Source organism: Ictidomys tridecemlineatus, chromosome 1, assembly GCF_052094955.1.
Source record: "Ictidomys tridecemlineatus isolate mIctTri1 chromosome 1, mIctTri1.hap1, whole genome shotgun sequence".
NCBI lineage: Eukaryota > Metazoa > Chordata > Mammalia > Rodentia > Sciuridae > Ictidomys > Ictidomys tridecemlineatus.
In genome coordinates, this window is record NC_135477.1 from 178,626,166 (window position 1) to 178,649,433 (window position 23,268).

The following is a 23,268-nucleotide window of genomic DNA, read 5'->3' on the forward strand; positions in this document are numbered from 1 at the left end:
AGTGGGCTGGGGAGAGAAGCCTCCTCACCCAGCACACACAGTGACTCAGCCTCCAACCCAGTCAGCTGGAAGCTGAGTGCTCAGTGGCGGGCTGGACTGCAAGTCCTACCTGAATCCTTTGTCCAGGGAGATGCACTTGGCCTCATGCTGACAGAGGTTCATCTCAGGCACACAATGATCAATCACCTCGTCACACAGCTCACCTGGTGGAGAGGGACAAGAACTCAGGTATCAGGACCCTCCGTCCTACATCTGTCAAGTCACAGAGCAAGGCCCTCACACTCTTCTCTTGGTGTATTGTTTTTCTTGTCTTAGAGTTTCCTTCCCATGGGCACTGCCATAGCACCCCTGCTTGGGGATTCTACTCCATCATCCAGGGCAGCTGCGTCTGGAGTGGCAGCCTGGACCCCCGCTTGGGCTCTGCTGTCCAATTGCTTTTTTAATTTCACACCTTTTCATTAAGTCCTCCTGTGTGGGAGGCACCATGCCAGCTGCTGGGGCAGACAGTGACCTACTTCTGTCCTCTTCCAGGGTCTAGTGGTGGGAGATCTACAGACAGACAGAACCTCACCATCCAGAGTCTTGAGGCTGCCACAGAGTTAAACTCTGGAAGCAGGGGGTGAGAGGGAGCTCCTTGGAATGGCTAAGAAGGCTTAACTGCATGGTTCACCTGCTCCAGATCAAGAAGCCTCTTGGGTTTTTCAAGGGAAGCAAATATGAGAGGAATTTGAATTTCTGGTCTCTGGATAACTAACTTTGATGTCTATGGTGTTGCCTGGTGGGTCATAAATACCGGGGTGCCCTCACACAGGGGCTCAGATAAGTGCAACCTCTTCAAAGTTTTTCAGGAAGGTAGGTGGGGTGGGTACGGCAGGAGGCATCTCCCAAACAAGGTGGGGTTCTAGGGTCTGACTTCTGGGTTTTCTCAAAGTCCACCCAATCAAGCCAGGTAGAGAGTGATCTAAGGGAGGGAGACTTCTAATGGCAGACATTCTCCTCAGAGCTGAGGGTGGGGAGCTGCAGCTAGAGCAGGCTGCCTGGGCAGAAGGCCCTGAGGGTGAGTGAGACACCCCAGAGCTGTTCTCTTCTGGGGTGGGGATATGCCTATCTCCACCTTCCAGAGAGGGAGCTTCTCAAGGCCACAGTGTTCCTTACAGGCCACTGCCTCCTCCTCCTCCTCCTCCTCTTCCTCCTCCTCCTCCTCCAAAAAGTCTCAGAGAAGCAGCCTTGGATGTTTTGGGGGACAGAGGAGCCACAGTGCACTCCTCTCAGGAACAGAGTGCAACAAATATGGAACAGCCTGGTCCTTGAGACAGGGGCGGGGTTCCACTGAAGACAGGTCTCCTCTGAGCCCCTGCCACTGCCTGTCTGCCTGGTGAGGATTCCAGTTGAGGCCCTCCTCTGTCATAGAACTGATTTTGATTTTGAGAACCGTTGCCCTCTCCTGAGCTGCTGGGATTTTGATGAGCAGCTTCTTCTGGACCAGCTACCCAACTCTCTCCAGTGCTGCTTCTCGTCTCAGGAAGCCCCTGTGGGCTGAGGGCATACCTTGGCCTTCTCGGTGTCTCTATTGCCTAATTCACTGCTCTGCGTGTAGTGAAGGGTGCCTGAGAAGAGTCACCTGCTGCTAGTGCAGCTCTTGGTTACGACTCTGCCCTCAGGAGATGGACGAAGCAGGGAACAGGGGAGACGCCCCTGCTGGTTCTCTCAACCCAAGGGCTTGTCTGGGCCCAGGAGGCAGGTGGCTTTCTCAGGGCAGTCCAGCAGCTCAAGCTGTGCTGGGGCGTCCTGGCTAGTGGACTGGAGGCTCTGCAGGGAACGGGCGCTGCTCCACGTCCCCCTCTGCAGTCCCCAGGGCTGCTCCACTGGGCACCACACCCCCGCACGCTTCATTCTGGACAGATGAGCCAGGTTCCAGCGGGCTGGGGGGGCGGGGAGTCCCGAGCCACTTCACTCCCATTTCCTCCAGGCCTTAGGCCAGCAGGTCCGGAACTTGTAACTTAGAACACGATACCCAGGTTGCAGCAGGTTTCCAGGTGGGATAAGAGGGAAGCTCAAAGGAGTGTGGAACTGCCGGGCTAAACATAGTCAGCTTTCTTTAAAGTAGGAGTTTTCAGAACTTCTAGTGTGTTCATTTGTATCAGGAGCTAAGAAAAGGGTATAACTCTGTGCAGGGCTCCCCGAGTTGGCTCTTTTTCTGGGATAGGCCACTTCAGGTTGCTTTGGTAACAAAGTCAGTTGTGTTTGTACCAATTAGTATCATTTTGATTTAAAATCTAATAATCTATTTGATGGTTAAACAAAGGTGTTGGGGTTGGGGGCTGTGGGGGTAGAAAGACAACCCCGAGCAATGATCCCTCCCGCGGGGCCTTCCTGCACTCTCCAGCAGGATGGTTCCCCCTGGTCCTGGGACCTCTGGGCTTACACAGCTGTGTTCTCATTCTGTTGAACCTGTATGTCTCCTTAGCTCTTGGCAGAGTGTCTGGAAGAACCTAGATTTCCAGAGACAGCTGACGGCACCTGAGCAAAGCTGAGAGCAGCTCAAGGGCCTCTGCTGGCCTCACACACGCTGGCCACCAGGCTTCCCAAAGGAGGGCACAGCCATCAGCTCAATGGATGAGGGCTGGAAGAGCCCTGGGGACCCGCTTCCTAGTGGGAAGGCCTGTAGGGGTGGGTGGGTGGGGTGGAGGAGCCAGACACGCCAGGGCGCTGGGGAGGCCCCTCGTGGAATGTCACAGTCTTGGAATCTTGGTCTCTGGGAGAAAGGAGGTGGGGTCCTTTCTCCTTTAAGAATGTCACTAAGGGAAGGGGACTCTTCTAGAGACACTGTCCACACCATGCCTCCAACATGAGCGTGCTGGAGCGTCCTGAGCCCTCACCTGTGAAGTTGGGGGGGCACACGCACGCGTAGTTGTTGACCCCGTCCACGCAGGTGGCGTTGTTCTCGCAGTCGTTGTCCTCACAGTCGTCGGGGTTGATCTCACAGCGCTGCCCCTCGAAGCCCAGAGGGCAGGAGCAGCTTTGGGATGTGAGAAGAGGGCGAGGGATGAGGGGCAGGGAGGGGGGGCAGGGGAGGGGAGAGGGAGGCAGAACTACAGTTAGTTGGGTCTCAGGACCGAGGGCCAAAGCAGCACCCGGGACACAGGAGGTCTCGGGCCAGAGCAGGAAGACCCCGGGAACCCACAGGATGGTTCTGACTAGCTCCCTGTCTCCAGGCCATCTTCTGGCTCCCTGACACCTGTTGGCTGCCTTGCTTTAGGGGCAGGTCCTACTAGCACTGCCACCCCACTGTCGCTAGCTGGAAGTGGTTTCCCGGGCGTAGCTTAAATTTCTGCAGCTGCCCTCTAAAACACCTGTCCTGTCCTCTTCGGCTCAGATGCCCCACCCCCTCCAGAGATGACTCATTCTATGATGAGGGGGCAGCTGGGCCTCCTAGCTGGGGTCACGGGGCTCTGCACCCAGGGTTCCTGGGAATGATTTCTGTCTGCTACTTTCTAGTTGTCTGCCCTTGGGTGCTCGAGGAATTAAATGAGATAATACAAGCGAAACACTTGGAAGGGAACACAGTGCACAGGAAAACTCTAAGCACATGGCTTGACATAAGTTCTAGAAAAAAACCACCACACCCCCTCAACCTTTCCTCTCTCTGTGCCGTGTATTCCTACCACTTCTGAGCCCCTCCAGCTTCTGGGGCGAGGGGGAGGACCCCTTTCCTGCCAAGACTGAGGCCTCCTGGTGAGCGCGGCTTGAACACAATAGATCAACAGGACATGTTTCCTTCTTCTCTGGTGCATTAAATCTTTTAGAGAAAATCTTCAACCCCTTGTCCTCTGCCTGACCTTGGTTATACCCCAGGATCGGGCATGTAAAAGAACAGATAAAGCCTGGCAGAAGTGAAGGGGAAAGGGGCTGGGAGGTGCCTGGGGGTGGGTGGGAAGTGAGCCTCTGATTAAATAAATGCTTCCTGGAACCTGCCTCTTCCCAGGGCCAAGTTGATAACCAGGGATTGGCCCTGTCCATGAGCACGGCTCCAGCTTCAGACCCTGTAAGTCCAGGCCTCTGTTTCAGGGACTGCTCTGACTTGGGATGTCACTGAAAATTAAACTAAACTATTAAGGAATGAATTCTGTGGTCCTAGAATCAATCCTGCCTCACCTCTCTCCCTCTACAATCTGAAAACCATATCACATTTCCTACACAAGGCCGAGGACTGAGCTCTTGAGATAGTGGAGAAAAATGACTTTTTTTTTTTTTTTTAAATGTCAGAAACCCTGGGCATTCAAAAAAATATTACAGAGTGGGTAGGAATTCAAGGTCTTAAACCAAGGCATTAGTGTAGGTTTCCTTGAAGATCAACTTCTTGGGTTTGCCCCAGAATATTAGGGTGGCCCCACAGTGGGCAATGAGATAGATGGTGGCTGGCCAAGGGAGTCCAGACTGTGGGACAGAGATGGGGAGGGGCCGAGTCTCCCCGTCCTCACTGGGAAACTTGAAGGAGTTGACAAGAAGCTGCAAGAGCATTAGTCAGTCTCGGGGACTTTGAGGCCAGGTGGCATCTCCCTGGTGTGGCCCTTGCTCCCTTTGTGAGCCCACAGTGCAGCAAGAATAGAGAAGCCTTTGTCTGAAGCAGGTGTGATGCTTCCAGAATTCTGACTCCCAAGAGGTGCTGTGGGTTGGACTGTGTTCTCCAGGAAAGACAGACGGAAGTCGTAGCCCCGGACCTCGAACGTGACTTTACTAGAAACTAGTGTTGTTGCAGGGCGTATTAGACACCCATTGTGGTGTCCCCGTGAGAAGACAGACGTGTGAAGACAGACAAGAGGAGAGGGCCTGGTGACAGTGAAGGCAGAGCCTGGAGTGACGGGCTGAGTGCTGAGGAATGCCAGGCTCGCCAGCAGAAGCCAGAAAGAGGCAAGGAGGGACGCTCCCCTGTTGGGTTTGGAAAGCGCCTGTCCTTGCAGAAACCTGGATTTGGGGCTTCCTGGTCCAAGCATTTGCCTCACTGCCCTCCTCCTGTTGATCTGGGTCCTTTTTCTTTCAAATTAAGTTTCAGGAACATTTGCTATTCACTCGAAATTCCTCAAAGATGGAAGATGGCCAGGAGAGACCAGGGGACACAGAATTGCCTACGGGATGACCCTCCCTTCCTGAGCCCCAGTTCTCTCCTTCTGGCTGGGGCAGAGCCTCATCTGGGCCTGGAGGTGAACTTCCTGGCGGACACGTGTGGCCACCTCTGGGAGATTCCCATGCAGTTTCTCCTCATCCTGCTCCAAGTGAGCGGGAGGAAGTGAGTGGTTTGGCCTATTCCAGGCAGGAACAGGAACTCGGGCCAGAGTCTCACTTGTCAAGAGTCAGGCAGGGTTGGATGGGGCTGGCTTGGCGGGAGGACAGGTGGGTGGGCAGGGTGACCCGGGGAGGAGAGCCAGGAGCCCAGAGCTTGATATCTTCCACAGACCACACAGCAACCCCTGATCAGAGGGCTTTCAGAAATTAATGTCAACCCAAGCTCTAAGATGTCCGTCAGAGCTTGGCACCAGAAGCCTTTATGCCAGCAGCTGATGCCCGGCTCACTGTGCCACAGAAGCCACTTCCAATGGTCTGCTCCTGCCAGGGCCACTGGCTGGGGAGCCTGGGCACCTGAAAGCTATGGGGAAGGCAGGAGGCATGAAGGGGCCTGACGTCTGGGCAGAGGCCCAATCTCATGCTCAGCACAGGGTAAAGAAAAGTTTACATGGTGTCCATGCCCTTTTCTTTCTGAGACCTTAAGAGACCAGCTCCAGGAACCACTGTCAGGATACGTGACAATCTCTGAGTCTCAGTTTCTTCATCTGTTCAACAGAGCTAGTACTACCTCCTGGATGGGGTCGTGAGAAGATGCTAATGGGACAGTGCATGACTAGTCAGGCTGGCTCACAGGGAGCAGGTCATTGCCACCAACTCTTAGCATTATTCACGTTCCAGGAGAGAGTGGTGGGGCTGCTAGGCTGCATCTGCTCCTTCCCTGACTTCAGTTGGCAACTGCAGCTCCCTTGCAGACTCCTAGCTTGGATAGCTGAGGCTGGCACCGAGGTTCAAATCCAAGTACCAGTGCTGACTACTTAACTCAGGCAAAGGCTAATCCCTTTGATGCTTCGGGTTCTTGTCTGTGCAGTAGGGATAATCGTGCTTCCCTATGACGTGGGCAGGGTCTTAACGTCATTCTCAGAGAGGACTCTGCCCATGGAGCCCGAGGGCAGGGAAGCCTGTGGTGAGCTGTACCTGAACCCATCCTTGTGGCTCTCGCTCAGGTGGCAGGTGCCTCCGTTCTGGCAGGGGTTCTGGATGCAGGTGTTGATGGGCACGGTGCAGTCCTTGCCCTAAGGAGAAGACAGAGAAATGCCCAGGGAGGGGGGCTTGGATGGCTGCTGTGACACAGACTGAGAGTTCCCAGTCTCCCTGGAGGAAGCTGAGGAGATGCTGGAGAGGAGGCCCTGGACAGGCCTGCCATGTGACTCAGAGTAAGCCAAAGCGCCCCTTCACCTCTGTCACACTGCAGTGACAAGGAAGAAACCTGGAGAACCCAGGAGTCCAGGCTCCAGCGTCATGACTTCTGGAATCCACAGCCTCGGGTCCTCAACAGCAGGACTGAATGTGGACTCTGGACATGACCAAACCCGATTCACATCCCAGCTCCACCTCTTCCTGCTGGCTGCCCTTGACCTTGCAAAAGCCTCCTAAGCTCTGATAGGGCTGTTAGGAGAAGGAAGCCAGAGCTTTGGTGTAAGGAAGTGCTGCACACGGTAGGTCTAATCCACAACTCCAGTCGGATGGACTAAGGCTGACCTGTGGCTAATCAACTGTGTGTCCTGTAAAATGCCAACTCCCCGGAGATTCATCCTTGATTGATCTGGATGTTTGTTCTGAAGTTCAGCAGGTAAGCCCAACGTCAGGCTAGGCTGAAACCACTGCGTAGTTTGGAGTGAGGGGAGTTCCTCTGGGCTAGGCTCCTCCCCCTCCCAGGCACCTCCCCTCCCAGGCACCTCCCCTCCCAGGCTCCTCCCCTCCAAGGCTCCTCCCCCTTCCAGGCTCAGCTTCTCTTAAGGGGATGCTCGTGCTGACAAGGAGCCAACCAGGTGGCAGGTGAGGAAGATCATGCCAGGCAGAAGGAGCAGTGAGGACAAGGGCACTCAGAAGGGCAGCCCCAGGACAGAGATCAGAATTAGACCCAGTGTCCCAGGATGCAGCCCAGCTCTTCTCAGACCTCTGGCCCCTGCTTCTCCCCTGGGACTAATGGGCCAGGGTTACACCCAAGTATTGGCAGCAGCCCTGTACAGGACCCGGTAGCCTGGGGAGGGGTCTGTTGCATCTATTTCTGGGTCACAGTTCAGTGGCCTGGGTGGATGCCAGGTGGGGGTGACCTAGGGAGCCCTCCCACTGCCGTTCCACCTGCTCGCCATCTGCCAGAGAAAACCCTCTTTCCTTTCTGTTGCTGCCAGTGCCTGTCATGGAATGGGACTGGGACTTCCTGGTGTGTGGTCACTGCCCACTGAGCCCGCCCAGGGCAGCCTCCTGCTCTCTCGGGGCTGCTGCCACTCCAGCAGCTGGCCATGGCTGGCTGGTTCTTAAACCATTTCATGCCCCCACCACAGTTAGAGGGCCGTCAGTCTTAGAGGGGAAGGCCAATGCAGTTTGGGGTGTCATCTGGGTTCATCCTAAGCTACAGTGACACAGGGCCCTCAGTCAGAGTGGGAATAGAAACTGTGACGATAATCTTCCCTCACATTATGGAGCACACTTTTGTTCCAGGTCTTATGCTAAGCGTTTTATATTCATGTTCACAAGAACCCTCCCAGATCAATATCAGTGTTATTACACACATTTTTACAGACAGGGAAGACAGACTTGGGAAGTGAGGTAATAGGTTCAAGACTGCACAGTTGGAAATAGAAGCGGCAGCTGAGCCCAAAGCCAGTGCTGGGCCTCTGTGCTAGACCACTGATCTTGACCCTCTTAAAACCCAGGTTCTGGAATGCAGTGGATCAGAGCATGAATCTAGGTTGGCTGATGTTTTGCCTGGAGGAAATGATAGTTCTCCCTGAGCCTCTTTCCATTTTCTGTGAAATGAGAATAATAGTTAAGTATCCTAAATTAAAACATCCAAAATCCAGAATGCTCCCAAATCTGAACCTTTAGGGACTGGCATGATGTCATAAGTGAAAATGTCCACACCTGATCTCGGTGATGGGTCACGGTCAAAATGCAGGTGCAGAAAAATGCCAAATAAAGTTACAGGCTGTGTGTATGAGGTGAATACGAAACAGAGATGAACTGCACTGTAGACTTAGGTCCCATCCCTAAGGTAGCTCAGTATGTATATGTAAATATTCCAAAATCGGAACAAATCTGAAATCTTTGGTCCCAAGCATTTCAGATAAGGGACACTCAGCCTCTACCTACCCCAGGGGAGTAACTTGTTTAGAAATCACATAGCTGTAAGCATGTAATGGCAGCTCATAGTAACAGCGGAGATGACAAAGACTGGGGTCTGAGGCAGGGTGGCATGTGGGTGATTAAAATACCTTTTAGGGTCCCTGATTGGTGTTAAATAGCTTGGGGGTATGTGTAGGGTTGGCAGTAGGGTAGATGGACTTGCAGGGCAGGAGAACCTTGAGAAGCTTTGGGCAGAGCCTCCTAAGCCCCTGCCTGGTCCAACCTTGCAAGTAGCATCTACTCCAGGTGGAATATTCCCTTTAGGGTGGGGATGGGGATTGAGGTTGGGATATCTGTCTCCTCCAGTCTTCTATGCTGAGCATGGGAATCTAGGAGGCAGATCCTGGTACCCGATGACACAGTAATTGAGCCTGGAGGTGGGAATTCAGTGCCTAGAGAAATAATCACCATTGCCAAGGCCTGGCTAATTAGTCTTCAATTCTTTTCAGCTGCATTTTGTTCAGATCCTCCAGATATGTGATGCTCCTTGGTCCTTCCTCACTTTCTACTCCTCACTGTGTGTGTGTGTGTGTGTGTGTGTGTGTGTGTGTGTGTGTGTGTGTAAAGGACATGACTGAGGATACTGGCTTCCTTTTAAACAGACTGGAAACGTCTATCCTTACTGGAAAGCTCTTTCTGAGATGGGGCTGGGAGGGCTGTTCCAAAGCCTTGCTACTCAAAGTGTGGTCCTTGGACTGGCAGTGTTGGCATTCCACGGAGCTTGTTAAAAATGCAGTCTGAGGCCCGACTTTATGTCTCATGAACCAAAGCCTGCATTTTAACAAAATCTCCGGGTGACTCTTGACAATACTGAAGTTTGAGAAGTACTGCTCTGAGGCACTGAACGTGTGTAGAAAGCTGAATGGCTGAGAAATACATTTTATGTCCCAAATCCTAGAAGAGTAGCAAGATAGCCACCTGGTGGGAAATGTCTACTGAATGCTCTCACTGAGGTAGGCAAGTGCAAACGTGATGCTTTTCCATCTTGACGACAGCTGGTGAGCATGAGTATTCCACTTTACCAGTAGGAAAGTGAGGCCTGGTGAGAATCAGTGTCTAGTGATGAGTAGGGGTGTAGACCTTCCTGCAAGAGGTAGCTAGTTCTGATTTTAGCTCACATACTTCCCAGGTGTGGGGGCCTGGATAAGTTCTTAGGTTTTTACAAACCTTAGTTTCTTCACGTATCAAAAGAGGACAACAAAACTTATTTCACAGGCCGATTAAGAGCAGTGTAGGAGGTGACATCCTGCGACTGCTTCACAAAGGCCTGGTGTTCTCCTAGGTTAACAGAGCTGCCAGCAGATCAGATGATAAACAGTGCCTGCTAGGCCTCTTTTTTTTTTTATGGCACTGGAGATTGAACCCATGGGTGCTCTACCACTGAACTATGCCCTCAACTCTTTTTATTTTTAAATTTTGAGACAGGTTCTCACTAAGTTGCTGAGGCTGGCCTCAAACTTTCGATCCTCCTTCCTCAGCCTCCTGAACTACTGGATTATAGGTGTGTGCTCCTGCACCAGGCTTGCTGTGCTTTTGGAACATTGGGACTTCCCAAAGTCATGCAGCTGGTCAAATGAGAAACTGAGATATCTGAGTAAATGTCTTGGCCTTGAGCTTGATTTTGTGGGTGACAAGGATCCGTGGTCAGCTTAGTGACATGTCCAAAACTACTCTTTCATTTGTTTCCCTTGAGTGGGCTTCAACCAATCAAGAAGGAGAGCAGGTGAAATGAACTCAGTCAGGGTGTCAGATGCACCATGAAATGGCCCCTTTGGCTCAAACTGCTCCACGTTACATTGGAGGAAACTGAGGCAAGGAGACGAGCAGGAGTGCCCAAGGCCCTGCAGCCAGAGGGGACACAGGCTCTCGGGGTTCCTTCCACATGGGGTTCTTTCTACCACTGTATTCTGTGTTCTGTTTTTCTCTACCCTAAAGATTCAGACAGGTTCTCAATGGCCAGGGACTGTCACCCTCAGTGTTGCAATTGCTGAACTTACTGATGGGCAGTGCATGGGGTAGCCAAGAGCATGGGTTCTGGAGTTACTTGGCTCTGAGCCTCAATCCCACTCCCTCACTGCTATGTTCTGTTTCTTCAACTGTAAAGTAAGGGTCATTTATCAGGAACTGTGTCCCAAGGCTTTCATGAAAGGTATGCAAGGTGGTGTTAGCTAGTTTAGTGTGCTGTCAGTACACAGTAGGTACTCAACAGGGATGGCTCTAACACTGACTATGTTGTTGTGATGGTCATCATTTTTGTCATGCCAATGTACATTGCCACAGTCATGACTATCATCCTCACCATCACCATATGATCAGCATCAGCATCATCACTACCACCACCTCCACTGATACCACCACCACCATCATCATCACCATCACCATTGCCATCACTATCATCATCATCACCATCACTATCACCATTATTATCACCACTGCCATCACCATCACATCCTCACGATCATCATTATTACCCCCACCATCACTATAATCATTACCTTTATCATCACCTTCATAACCAAAACCATAACCATCATGATTATTATCCCCATCGTTATTGTCACCATCACCATTATCATCACCATCACCATTACCATAACCATCACCATCACTATAATCATCACCATCACCACGATAATCTTCATCATCACCATCATTATCACCATCACCATTTATCATTGCTATAATCATTACCATCCTTACCAGCACCAACATCACTATTATCATTGCCATCATGATCATCACTATCACCATTACCAATGCCATCACGATCATCACTATCATCATCGTCAACATCAGCACCATCGTTATACACCATCACCATCATCACCTTCATCATTATCATCACCATTACTCACATCATCATAATCATCCCCATTATGTAACCCCGAACTGCCTGAGCTCAAAGGTTCCTAAAAGTCAAAATCTCTGTTCAAATTCTTTTGAAATCTATAAGATGTCCAGAGTCTTGTGAATAAAGTTAAAAAACAAAAACAAAACTGGCATTATCCTGTTGTGGCCCTGTAGATGAACTCTTTCCTCTGATGTGAATGGTCAGACTATGGTCAGAGGAAAAGTGTAGTCGGACTTTCAGATTCAGGCCAAGTTCAAAGAGAAGGAAGCCAGATTAGCATGTGTGTTCACCTAATCTTTAAAATTGGGATGATGACCTCCAACTCTGAAGGTGATTATAAAAATTAGAGGAGGGAATAAATGCTTAAGGCCTAGTTGAGGGCTTGGTCTTTAGTTAATAATTAGAGAACCACACAAGGACTGGGCATGTAGCTCAGTGCTAGAGTGCTTCCTTAGCATGTCTGAGCCCCTGGATTCCATCCCCAGCACCAAACAAACGAAACAAAGAGAACTAGACATGCATGGAACTAGAAGATCATAAATACACGTCTCATTTCCAGGAGAACCATCAAAAGTCATTGACTATTCAGTGTCACAGATTGATAATCTGTTGAACCAGCATGGAACCACCTATTCTGATGGCCCCTCTCCCAGCTGGTATAAGGGAGCTGCATGCAAGGGAAGAAGTAAAAATCAGTGCAGATTGAAGGCCAGATCCTGTCATGGGTGCACCGAGTACATTATTGTACACTTTATTCCCGCATGGTGGCGGGGCAGGTGGGGGTGGGGGGCTTGGTGTACAGATGGGAGAGCTGAGGCTAAGTCATTGGCCATTGCCGCACAGCTAGTAAATGACAAAAACTGGGACCCACACATGCTTCTCAGTGAGAATACACAGCTTGAGTTTTGTCCACTAAACCCACACAGGGAGGTTCAGGGGAAGCATGGCTCCCGAGCATGCCCCGTCTCAATCTCTGTTTTTCCCCTGCTAGTAACTGTGTGTGGGTGTAGAATGCACAGGTCTGGGACTCTGGTGAGTTTGAGGCCTTGGGGACCTAGGGCTTCAAAGAGAATCCTTGACCTGTCTTGTCCCAGGCCCATAGGTGGCACTCTGACACTGTCTGCTAGAAGCACAGCTACCATTGAGAAATCTTCCAGTTTCCCGTTCCCCACCTGGAGTCTGCTCTTCAGCTTGTCACTATACACGCACAATCCCTCTGGGGATGGAGATGTGGCTCTGGCAGCCACCTGTCACTCAGCCTATACCAGGGGTGAGCACTGGATGGATTGTGGGGCTGTCTTGGACTCGTGGTGTGTCCAGAGCATTCAGATTAGTGCCCTGAAGGCTGAAATCTGGGAAGTTCTGCAGGGGAGGATGGAGCCACAGCTCTGCCGAGCCCCTGACACTTTGACTCTGGAATCCTGTAGACCTGGGTCTTAATCCCATCACTTCTAAGCTTTGGGAAATTGAGTCAAACCCTGTCAACAGTTGTAGGCCTGGTTTCCACATCAGAAAAATGGGAATTAATGATTTTTTCATAGGTTCACTGGGAGTGTTTAAAAAGAAGAGATGAGCAAGATGCCATGCAGAGAGCTTGACACACAGTCTGTCTTCTCTGGATGTCAGTAGGGAGCAGGGTGACATCTCCTGGGCAGTGTTGTGAGAAGAGGGAGGAAAGGACTATCTTGGAATTGGCCTGGATTTCTGGGGAGGACAAAAGGGAGAACTGGGTCTCACTTCTGTAGGCTCCCCGAGTCTGCCAGCAATGTGGGTGGGCTTGGCAGCCCCCAGGCCTTTTAACCCCTATCTCTGTATCCTCATCAATCTGAAATCAACACTTTTAGGGCAGGACTGGGGGGGGTGTTGATGGAGAAAGAAGGTTCTGGAAATCCCTTGGAAAGGGAGTCAGTGGGTTCAAGGTGTGCCTTTACTTGGAAGCACTTGAACTCTCCTGAGATGTCATTTCCCCATGTTTCACAAAGAAAATACAAATGTAACATTTCCCCCATATCTCAGAGCATCTGTCTCAAGACTATAAGGGGTCCTATTTGGCACAGTGTGACAAGACCTGGCAGCCTTTGCCAGTTCTGAGAATAGGAAAGTTCTAGGAAATGACACTTTGGATAGGGTCAGCCAGCATGGTGCACCATCCTGGGTCCAAGACAGAGGAGGAGCCTGGGGTGTGAATGGTGGCGACTGGGGTGGGGTGGGGCACCTGTCGTACCTTGTAGCTGTAGGGGCAGGTGCAGCGGTACTGCTCCACAGGGTCCTGACTGCATGTGCCATTGTTCTTGCATGGGCTGGAGAGGCAGGCATTGCACTTGGCCGCAATGTTGATATCCACTGGACCTGGGTAGCAAAACCAGCGATGGTGACAGCTCTGAGCTGGCTCACTGCCACACCTCCCTTTCCCTCAGTTCTGGTTCCTCCCCATCTCCATGCCTGGGGCAGCTGGTTCTCTCCAGCCAGCACAACCATCCTACCATCCTGACTAGAGTCACATTAATTTAACCATTGTCCAGTGAGAAAAATCACAGCGGGACATCAGACAGAAGCATTTCTGCAGTCAAATCAATTACTGTAATTAGCCTGATCCAATTTGGGTGCTAATCTGCAAACAAGGCACTGTAATTAGAAACCCCCTGTGTATCTTCATATTCCAGGGAGCCCTGGACCCAGACTAAATTTGGGCTCTCACTTCTTCACCCTCAAACACCCTTCCCATGGAAAGTCTGTGCCAGGCTCCGGAGGGATGCATATGCCAAAGGCATACATAGGAAGTCCTCCCTGCAAAACCTTACAGGTTAGAAACAGATGGCCCCACGGGCACAGCAATGTGTTGGCACTGTGCTTGGGGACAATTGCATCCATGGCAGTTCCAACTATCCCTGCTTTCTTTAGCGTAGGGGCAGTTCCAACTATCCCTGCTTTCTTTAGTGGTAGGGGCTGGAAGAGGGCATGGTCCTCATGCAGAGCTTTGCAAAGGGAACAGTGTCCTGCTGCTACAGCCAGCTTTGAGCATGAGCCCTGGATACACAGGACTTACTTAATGACAGGACTTTAAATGATCGTGGAGCTGACAGTCCTCAACCTGGACATGGGTGGAGACTAGCTCCAGGAAGTGGCCCTTCCTGGTGGATAAACAGAAGGGCCTGACTGAGAGCCTTCTATTTTTAAAGCTCCTCAGGTGATTCCAACCTGCACAGCCAAGATGGAGAAATGCTATTCTAGGGTTATTTGGATCTTTTAGTGTCAGATCAGATGTCTGGGAAGCTGGAAGTGGAAAATTAAAATTAGCTTTAAGTCAACGTTCCCCCCCTCCACCAGCTTTTTAGCAGAAGGATGGGACACAGTGTTTGTTTTTTTTTGGGAGGGAGGGGCAATAAAGTTTATCTGTATATAAACCTTCATATTTAAGAGATGAGCAAAGGACAGACAAATGTGAAATGTAAATGGAAAGTAAATTTTTGAGACAAAATTCAGAATCCACAATAATTAAGATAAAAGGAGATATGATTGTTTTTTGATTTTATATTATCTATGATTACAAAATAAGATAAAATAATAAGAGCACCCAATGCAAGAGTCCCTAGGAGGGTGCTACTGGGAGTTGGTTATAATCCTTTTTGGAATCACTTTGGCAATATGTGTGAAGATCATGTTCTTTGACTCAGTAATTTCCATTCTGTGAATGTCATCTAAGAACATAATTTCATGTAGAGAAAGACTTTATGCCTCCATGGTAAGAAAAAGAAATGAAAACACTCTAAAGATTTTAAGCTGGCTAAGTAGCAGTAGAATATTACATCCAGCGTGGTCATCAAGAGCATGCATTCTGGAAACAGAAGGACCTGGAATCCCACCTGTGTGTTCTTTAGAGGTCATTGGGGCTGGGATGCAGCTCAGCAATGGAGCCCTTGCCTAGCAGGCCCAGGCCTGGGTTCAGTTAAAGTAACCTCTTTGAGTCTTAGCTTTCTCACTTTTTAAAAATGAAGATAATATTAATATTTGCCTCATAGAAGTTTTACAGAATTACATAAATTGATACATGAAAACTGAGAATTAAAATAATATGCTAAAAGTGCTTAAAATAGCATCAGTCGAAAATAAAGAACTCAGTAGTTTGTTATCCTGATAATGATGCAATCAGTAAAAATCACAGGTACACAAAATTTGCTGCAGTGAGTGGGAAAATGCTAATAATGGTGGGTGGACAGTGCAGGCTAAAGGGGATAGGTGGGTTAAAAGGGTTCTCAACTCTGGAAAAATATGTGCAGGAAGAAGTCAGTGAGGAAGTACAGTCGGCTCTCTGTGTTCATATCACATCTGCAGATTCTGCATCCAGATTAAACTAACCACAGATAGAAAATGTTCAGAAAATAATTGTGTCTATACTAAACATGAACAGACTTCTTTTGGGATTCATTATTCCCTAAACAATATAAAACAACTACTTTCTACATAACATTTTCATTGTATTGGGTATCATAAGTAATCTAGAGATGGTTCAAAGGACACAGCAGGTGTGCGTATGTGTAGATATGATACTCTTTTATATAGGAGAGTGTCCTTGTATTTTGGTATCTGTGGGGGACCTGGAACCAATCCCCAGGAATGCTGGGGATTGATGGCTGTAAACACAGCAGCAGAGCCTGGGAGTGTAGTGGCGTGACAGTGTGTGCTGAGGTGCCTGATGTCCTGGGTTCACTTGCCAGCAAGGGTGTGGTGGTGGGAAGAGAGCAGAGGGGAGAGATATCAAAATGAGATGTGATTCCACATTAATTTTAGCATCTGAGTCTCTGTTTGGCCCATGGGAGAGATAGAGTAATGATTTTAGAAGTCACATCTGTTGAGATGCCCAGCTCTGATGGGCTGTAGGAGGAGAGAACCCACCCCACAAGGGGCAGGGAAGTGAATGGGTGGGCAGCACCTACCTTTGCACTGGAACCGATGGGTGGGGGTGGTGAGCAGGAGTCTGTCGGCCATGGGCTCCGGGCTGCTGCAGCGGGCGATGCCAGGTTCCTTGTACCCTGCCTTCACCCATTCCGACAACCAGCGCAGATTGCAGTCACAGTGCAGTGGGTTGGTTCCCAGTGCCCTGGGAGGCAGAACAGGAAGTTAGGGCCCCCTGTCCATCCTGGTCCATAGGCTCCATATCCTTGGCTGCCTGGAAAAGCAGGATTTTCTGACTTTGGTCAATTGGGGTGTCTGACATGGAAACAGGTGGAGAAGTTTCTCTATTGGAGCAAAGTAGTATCTTGAGTGTATTTCTAATCCTGAGCATATGCCAATGCCTACCTGTTCCCCCTCCCACTTTTGAGACATTGCTCTCACCACCGTGGTAAAATTGTATCTTCAACTCAACTCTAACCCTGGCTCCCCTAGAAGCTTTCTGGAATGCTGGCCACATCATTATGTGGCTCCTGTCCCTACTCAAGGGCCCATTGGGAGATGTATTCTGCAAAGAAGTTTCTGAGACCCAGAAGTTTAGAAGAAGCTTCAGACCACTCAGACTGAAGATCAGGGAGGAGGGCACAGTTCAGTGTGGAAATCTCCAAAGTGGCCCAGGAAGAAAATACTAGAACTTTAAAAAATCCCATCTGGGCTGGGGCTGTAGCTCAGTGACAAAGCACTTGCCTAGCATGTGTGAGGCACTGGGTTCTATCCTTAGCACCACATAAAATAAACAAAATAAAGCCAACTCTGCCCATCTACAACTACAAAAACAAAACCAAAAACCCATCCTTCACCATTTCTACTTCAAATGTTTTAAAATATGCATACATAATACCTTAGTATAACTGTGTATGCACACAAAATATGAAAATAATCGAATACACATATAGAAGGAGTACGAACTCAAACATATTCATGGACAGAGGAATGTAGTAAGAAAACCAAACACCAACAAAACTAAAGGTGCCTGATCTAGGGAAGACAGCCCTGGCCTGGAAGGTCAGGGAAGTTGAATTCTAGGCCAAAGCCTCACTGAACTGCTAGGTGACTTCCACCTAGCCACTTTGTGTTTATGGACCTCAGTTTCCTTGTGTGAAATAGGACAGGAGCGCCTGATCCAGAATGTGGGACGGTTGAGAATGTGCACTTTGCATTCCAGGTAATCCTTGAGCTGTGCTGAGCCTCTGCTGCTTACTGACCATGTCACTCCTGGACAAATTCTTTAAACCCTCTAAGTTTCAATTGTATCATGTAGAAAGGGATAAAATCACCTCCATAATAAGAAATGAGTTAGATAATTCATCCAAAGTGTTTAGCATATAGTAAACATTTTCTGGCAGTTCTTCTTACATTGTTTACAGAATCGATGATGCCTTTGAAGGCATTGGCAGCAAAGAAAAAGACAACATAGACAGTATGGATACGTTGTCAGAAAATAAATTAGTCAGCCTTCCGAATCCTCGGGTTCCACATCTGCAGATTCAACCAAGTGTGCATCAAAAATAATGGAAAACAATCGCATCTGTGCTGAACACATCCTGTTTTCCTGTCATTATTCCCTTACCAAATACAGGACAACAACGTGTCACATAGCATTTGCACTTTATTAAGGATTAGAAGCAATCAAGAGATGCATTAAAATATGCAGGAGGATGTGCATGGGTTCTATGCAAATACTCTGCATTTCATATAAGGGACCTGAGCATCTTCAGATTTTGGTCTCTGCAGGGGCTCCTGGAACGAGTCCCCTGCAGATGTGGAGGGATGACTGTGTGTATGGAATGGATATATTCCAGAAGCTAGCTATAATGATATTGTGATGATGTCGCATATTATGAGCTTGTGTTTCCAGTGAATGCAGGCTGGAGAGAAAGGGGCTACTTACAGGTGGGAAAGGGATGTCAGGTCATTGAAGGAGCCTTCAGGAACAGTGGAAATGTCGTTGCCGTGGAGGGTCCTGAGATGGAAGGGACAGGTCAGAGGGTTACATTCAGTGGCAGTTTGACCCAGCCACCTGTCAGTTGTTCCCAGAGTGTCACCGCTAGCAGCAACAGCTGGTGCTCTTGCTGCAGGTTGCGTGGCTGTTCCTCTGCCCAGCTCAGCAGCAGGGATGGAGGGCAGAGTATTTGGGGAGGAAGAGGGTGCACTTTTCAGTGGGATAGAGCTGGGAGGAAATCAGAAATCAGTCCCTTTTGGAGGTGGAACATGGGGTAAATTATTCTCTGGGTCTCCATTTTCACACCTTAAAAGTGGAGAGGTGTATCTATGCACAGAAGCCCTTGGAAACTCAGAGATGATGTTCTTAACTATGCCTCAGACCATAAATTCTGGGGCCAGGTTTCTTGCCTTCAGAACCTGACTCTACCACTTTCCAGCTGTGTGACTGTGGGCAAAGCAGCTCACCTTCTCTGAGTCTCCCTTTCCTACTGTAAAATGGGAATAAAATAAATGAGATTTGCCACGGACGTAGCAGTATAGGTGTTAATCCATGCAGAGAAAGCCTAGCACTCCAGACACACATACATGAGCCTGGCACTTGGCATATCTGAATGCATCTTCTGACAGCAAGTCCAGAGGGCCGGGCAACCTGTTGGGTATCTGCAGCCACTCTTGGGAGTGTAGGTGGTGTGAGCTATTCTCTTTTGCAAAGTGGTGGATACTGAGCCTCTGCCAGTGCCTGGAGGACAGATCCATGAAAACGTGGAATGAAACTGTTCTGTGCTCCAGGAACAAGAGCCAATCTACAATTCAGGACTATATACCCTACCGAAAAATTTATCATTAGCAACATTTAAAAAAAAGCCTAATTAAGCATTTATCATTAGCAACCTTTTTAAAAAAAACCCCTAAACCGATGACTCACTTTGGGGTCTGGTCTATGAAATACAAGGTGCTAAGTCCTACAGACTCAGAAGCTTCTTTACTGACTGATGGCCCCATTAGGTGTGCTGGTGATAATGCACTGTTAAGGGAAGGACTAACAACTTGAGCACAGGCAGGAGTCCTAGCAAAATAGAGACAAGGTTAGCACTGACTGCACAAATGTAAGCAGTAACTCATGGAACCGCTCTTTTGTTTTGCTTTCCACTGAAGTTAGACTGCCCTGGGTCTTCAACTGAAACCGAGATGGTAACTTAATTATGTTTAATATAGAACCGGGGATCTCCCATGGGGTGAGCATTGACCTCACACTGCAAGAGCATTGATGCTAGAAAATGCACAGATCTCTGAGCCTCATTGGCAGAGACACAGATTCTGTGGGTCTGGGTGGACCTGAGGTCCTACATTTCTGACATGTACCCTGGTGTGCAGCTGCTGTTGGTCCAGGGACCCTTCAAGGGCGAAGGTTCAGAGAACTTCCCCCTATTACATCAGGGCAAGGGGTTCATTTCCCTCCTCCTCTTCCCAAATCTCTCTTTTCCTTTTGGCACTGGACATCAAACCCAGGCTGCGCACATACTAAGCATGGGCTGGAGCATGTCTCCTGGCCCTGCTCTCCTCTTCCTCCTCAGAGTTGTGCTCGGTTGACATCCTCACCATGGCCAACTCCTTCCCCTACAGTTGCAGGTCAGACTCTCTGGGGTGGGATGGGGTGGGGAGGCAGTACGTCGGTCAGGAGCTAGCCAACAGTCCTCTGAAGGGTGATCCTGCAGCTTCTCACCACTGTGGGTGAGAAGCAGCCCGGGCACTTCTGAACACACTCACAGTGTCATTTCATCTCTAATCCATGAGCTTGATTACGAACCCCAGCGCCTGCCAGCTATTGACTTGGATGGCTTCACTGTGCCTTGCTGTTTTGCAAATGCGCTCAGCCCCATTGCTAATCATTCTGGAAGAGGCCTGGGCCCCTAGAGGCATGAAGCTCCCTTTAAAACTACCAGATAACCTAAAGGCAGTTTGAGCATGGTGACACCCACAAGCCACACACCCTCTTACTGTGAGGGGGGCCACTGAGATCTCTGTACCTACGGAGAAATGGGCTGCATTTTACTGGGACAACTCTAAAGAAATCTGCCTCCACCTCAAGTTCTCACTCCCAGATTGGCCCCCAAAGATGGTCTCTGGCACGTCAGACCCCATCATAAAAGGTGCTGGAGAGGTGGGTGACGCGCTTGCCAGGAAGCACTGGGTGCCTCCGCCTTCCTCTCCCTGACACCTGCAGGAACAGAGGCTGGCCAGCCCCTCTCAGAACCCCCGATGGCTCATCTTTGCTCCCCTCCTGACTACTAGGGGATGTAAAGGCACACTTGGGATGCACTCAGTGGCATTGGTAGTGCAACCTCAGGACCTAACCACCCGTGTCAGCGCTGGGCTGTTGGAACCTTGCTGTCTGGATCCTCAGATGTTCACAGTTTGTCCTAGTCCTAAATGTGGGCTGGAGTCAGTGGATTCTCTTCTGAGCAGGTGAGGCCACTCTCAGGGGTTAAGAGGTTAGGCTCTGAGTCAGGCAGCCTGGGTTTGAGGTGGCCTGGGTTTGAGTCCTTCCTCTCGTTCTGGCTTTTGGTGCTCAGTTTTCTCATCTCTAAAATGAAGGCAGTCTTGGAATCTACCTGTAACGGTAGATGTCCTTTGTGGGGTGCAGATTGCTCAGCACCGACCCCTCTTTTCTGTAGTGGCTCCCCTCTGGTCCATTGGGAATCACCTTCCCCAGCTCTCATTTAGAGAGCTTTGCACTCCTGCCACCATTGGGTCTGGTCAGTCAGAGTCACAGTGAGTGCAGTTAGAAGTTTAGCATGACCTCAGTGGGGTGCAGGGACCCTGAAATGGATACCCCAAAATATGGTGCTCTGACATGCTGGACCTGAGGAGCAGTCTCCAGTTCTTGCTGACATGCCCCTGGTCACCCCCACTTTCTCTTGATCCTTTCTTTCCTGAGGCACAGGAAGGGACTTTCCCTGAGATTCCCCTATTGATCTAAAGACCATATCCCACAAACAGAAACAAAATCATCTCCATATTCCTACATTTCATAGGTCCTGGAAGATTAGAGTTCTATCACAGAGGGGGAGACTGAAAATCTATCACCATTCCAAGACCCCAGAGGAACTTTGCCGAAGGCCACTGTGTATTCTATAGGCTCACTCTCTCCCTTAAAATTCACTTACTATCCCCCCAAAACGCCCCCCCCCCACTTCCTCTCCCCTAGGAGGAGGGCATTTCCTGATGTTCCACAGCTGGCCAAAAGTGAAATGCTGTTGCCTGGTAAGGGGGTAGGCACTCTATCCAGAAGGCAATCAAACAAAAAGCCAGTGGGCCCTCTCCAGAGCTGCCGTGGGGGTTCCTGCAGTCCACAGAGCAGCATGGGAGTGAAAGGCGCCGTCTCACTCCAGGGACCAGGAGATAAATCTAGGATGACAAATGATGTCCCACGGGCGCCCTCAGGAGCACATGCTGCTGCAGACTTCCGAGTGCTAACTGACTCCAGGTGGCCCTGCTGTGGCTGGGGAGGGGGACCAACATTAAGGACCACACACGCACAAGGCATGTGACCCAGCGTGGGGCAAAGATCCCCCAAGAAGAACTAAAACGCCCACAACCAGAGGAATGAGAAGTTATACTCCCTATATGTGTAAGATGTCCAAACATGTTCTAATATCAAGTAAAACTAATAAGAACAACAATGAAAAGAATATTTTCTTCTAGCTAATTTTAGATTAGGAGTGATAGAGAAAAGCCTGTGAGGTTCATACTTAGGGCTCTGGTCATGGTCACCTTCCGGTCATGGTCACCTTCCTGGTGCGTTCTTTGAAATGTATTTACACCCCCACCCCCACCCGCCAGGCCTCTTACTGCTCTCTCGGCCTTTGATGTTCATCCTGCTCCTCGTGCCAGACATCAAGCGACCCTGAGGCTCTGATAACTTTTGACAGTTTAATCAAAATAATGAGATCCCACAGAAATAAGGAGAGAATATGAGATGCTCGAACACAGTTGTAGATAGTGCAATTCCCAATTTTGAAAACCCTGTCTTTCCCCAAACTACGTAAATTGTAAATGTTACTGACTTCATTCATTTTTAACTTAGCCTCACTTCTTACAGAAATGACTTTATATTACCAGCTAGTGATCAATGATTTTTTAAAAAATTGTTTCCCTTCAGTTTTTCTTCATAGGTATCAATGTTCACAAGTTATAATTAGGTTAGGGTTCTTTTTCCATGTAAATGCTGTGCTAACCCCTTCCCACACTGCAGTCGGATTTCATCTCTACCTCTTTAATAAACTGCACTTCATTGGCTGGTTGTATCACAGTTTCTTTAAACATTTCCCCACTGTGACCCCTAAGGGTAATATTCAAAATTTAGTTTAAAAATAACAGTGCAACCAAGATCATAATGCATAGAACTTTTCCCTCATGTTGGATTATTCTTTAACATAAATTCCTATGTGTGTGATTACTGGGGAAAAGGATACAAATATAAAAAATATAGCTCATAAACATTTTTATTTTCCCTGAATTGGTCCTTATGCAGAAAATGGTTGCTCCCCACTGAGGTGCATGGTTGGATTGGGGGGCTCTGAGATCCCTTTTTATTCCTGAGATCTCGCAATTCTAAAACAATGATGCTAAATCTTAATTCAAGAAGCAAGCACCAGCGCATTGTACGTTGTTGGGGATTTCTGATGAGCTAATGACAGTAGCCCTGCTGGTTAGAGGGAACCCCTGGGCGGGCTGGCAATGCTCACTGCCCCCCCCCCCCCCGACAGACAGATGGACAGGCAAATGCTGTCTCCTCTCTCTTTCCCTGGGTTGTCCCAACCAGAACCACTCTAATTACGAACATGTGTCCATGGCTCCCTTTAAAATGGGCAGGTCCCGCCCCCTGGGAGCAAAGCCAAGCACAGAACTGTTGGACTGCATTGGCAGACAGTGGCCTGGGATCGCAGAGGTCAGAGGGAGGTGGAAGGTGGAGCTTCTGTCCTGGCCAGAGAGACACACCAGCGTCCTGCCATGTCCAGCGGGGGAAGAGGGAAAAAGCCCTGCTGATGTTT

General features: G+C 49.4%; 1 protein-coding gene across 4 annotated transcripts in view; it reads right to left on the reverse strand.

Moving 5' to 3' along the window:
* Nucleotides 1-23,268, reverse strand: part of Slit3 (slit guidance ligand 3) — a 583,956-nt gene that overhangs the window by 52,315 nt on the left and 508,373 nt on the right. For all 4 annotated transcript variants that reach the window (XM_078052276.1, XM_078052277.1, XM_078052275.1 and 1 more), the window contains exons 24-29: nt 18,162-18,233; nt 16,255-16,418; nt 13,545-13,669; nt 6,259-6,356; nt 2,880-3,019; nt 110-203 (exon numbers count right to left, since the gene is read on the reverse strand). In XM_078052276.1, coding sequence (XP_077908402.1) covers nt 110-203; nt 2,880-3,019; nt 6,259-6,356; nt 13,545-13,669; nt 16,255-16,418; nt 18,162-18,233 — 693 coding nt within the window. The remainder of the gene's footprint in view (nt 1-109; nt 204-2,879; nt 3,020-6,258; nt 6,357-13,544; nt 13,670-16,254; nt 16,419-18,161; nt 18,234-23,268) is intronic.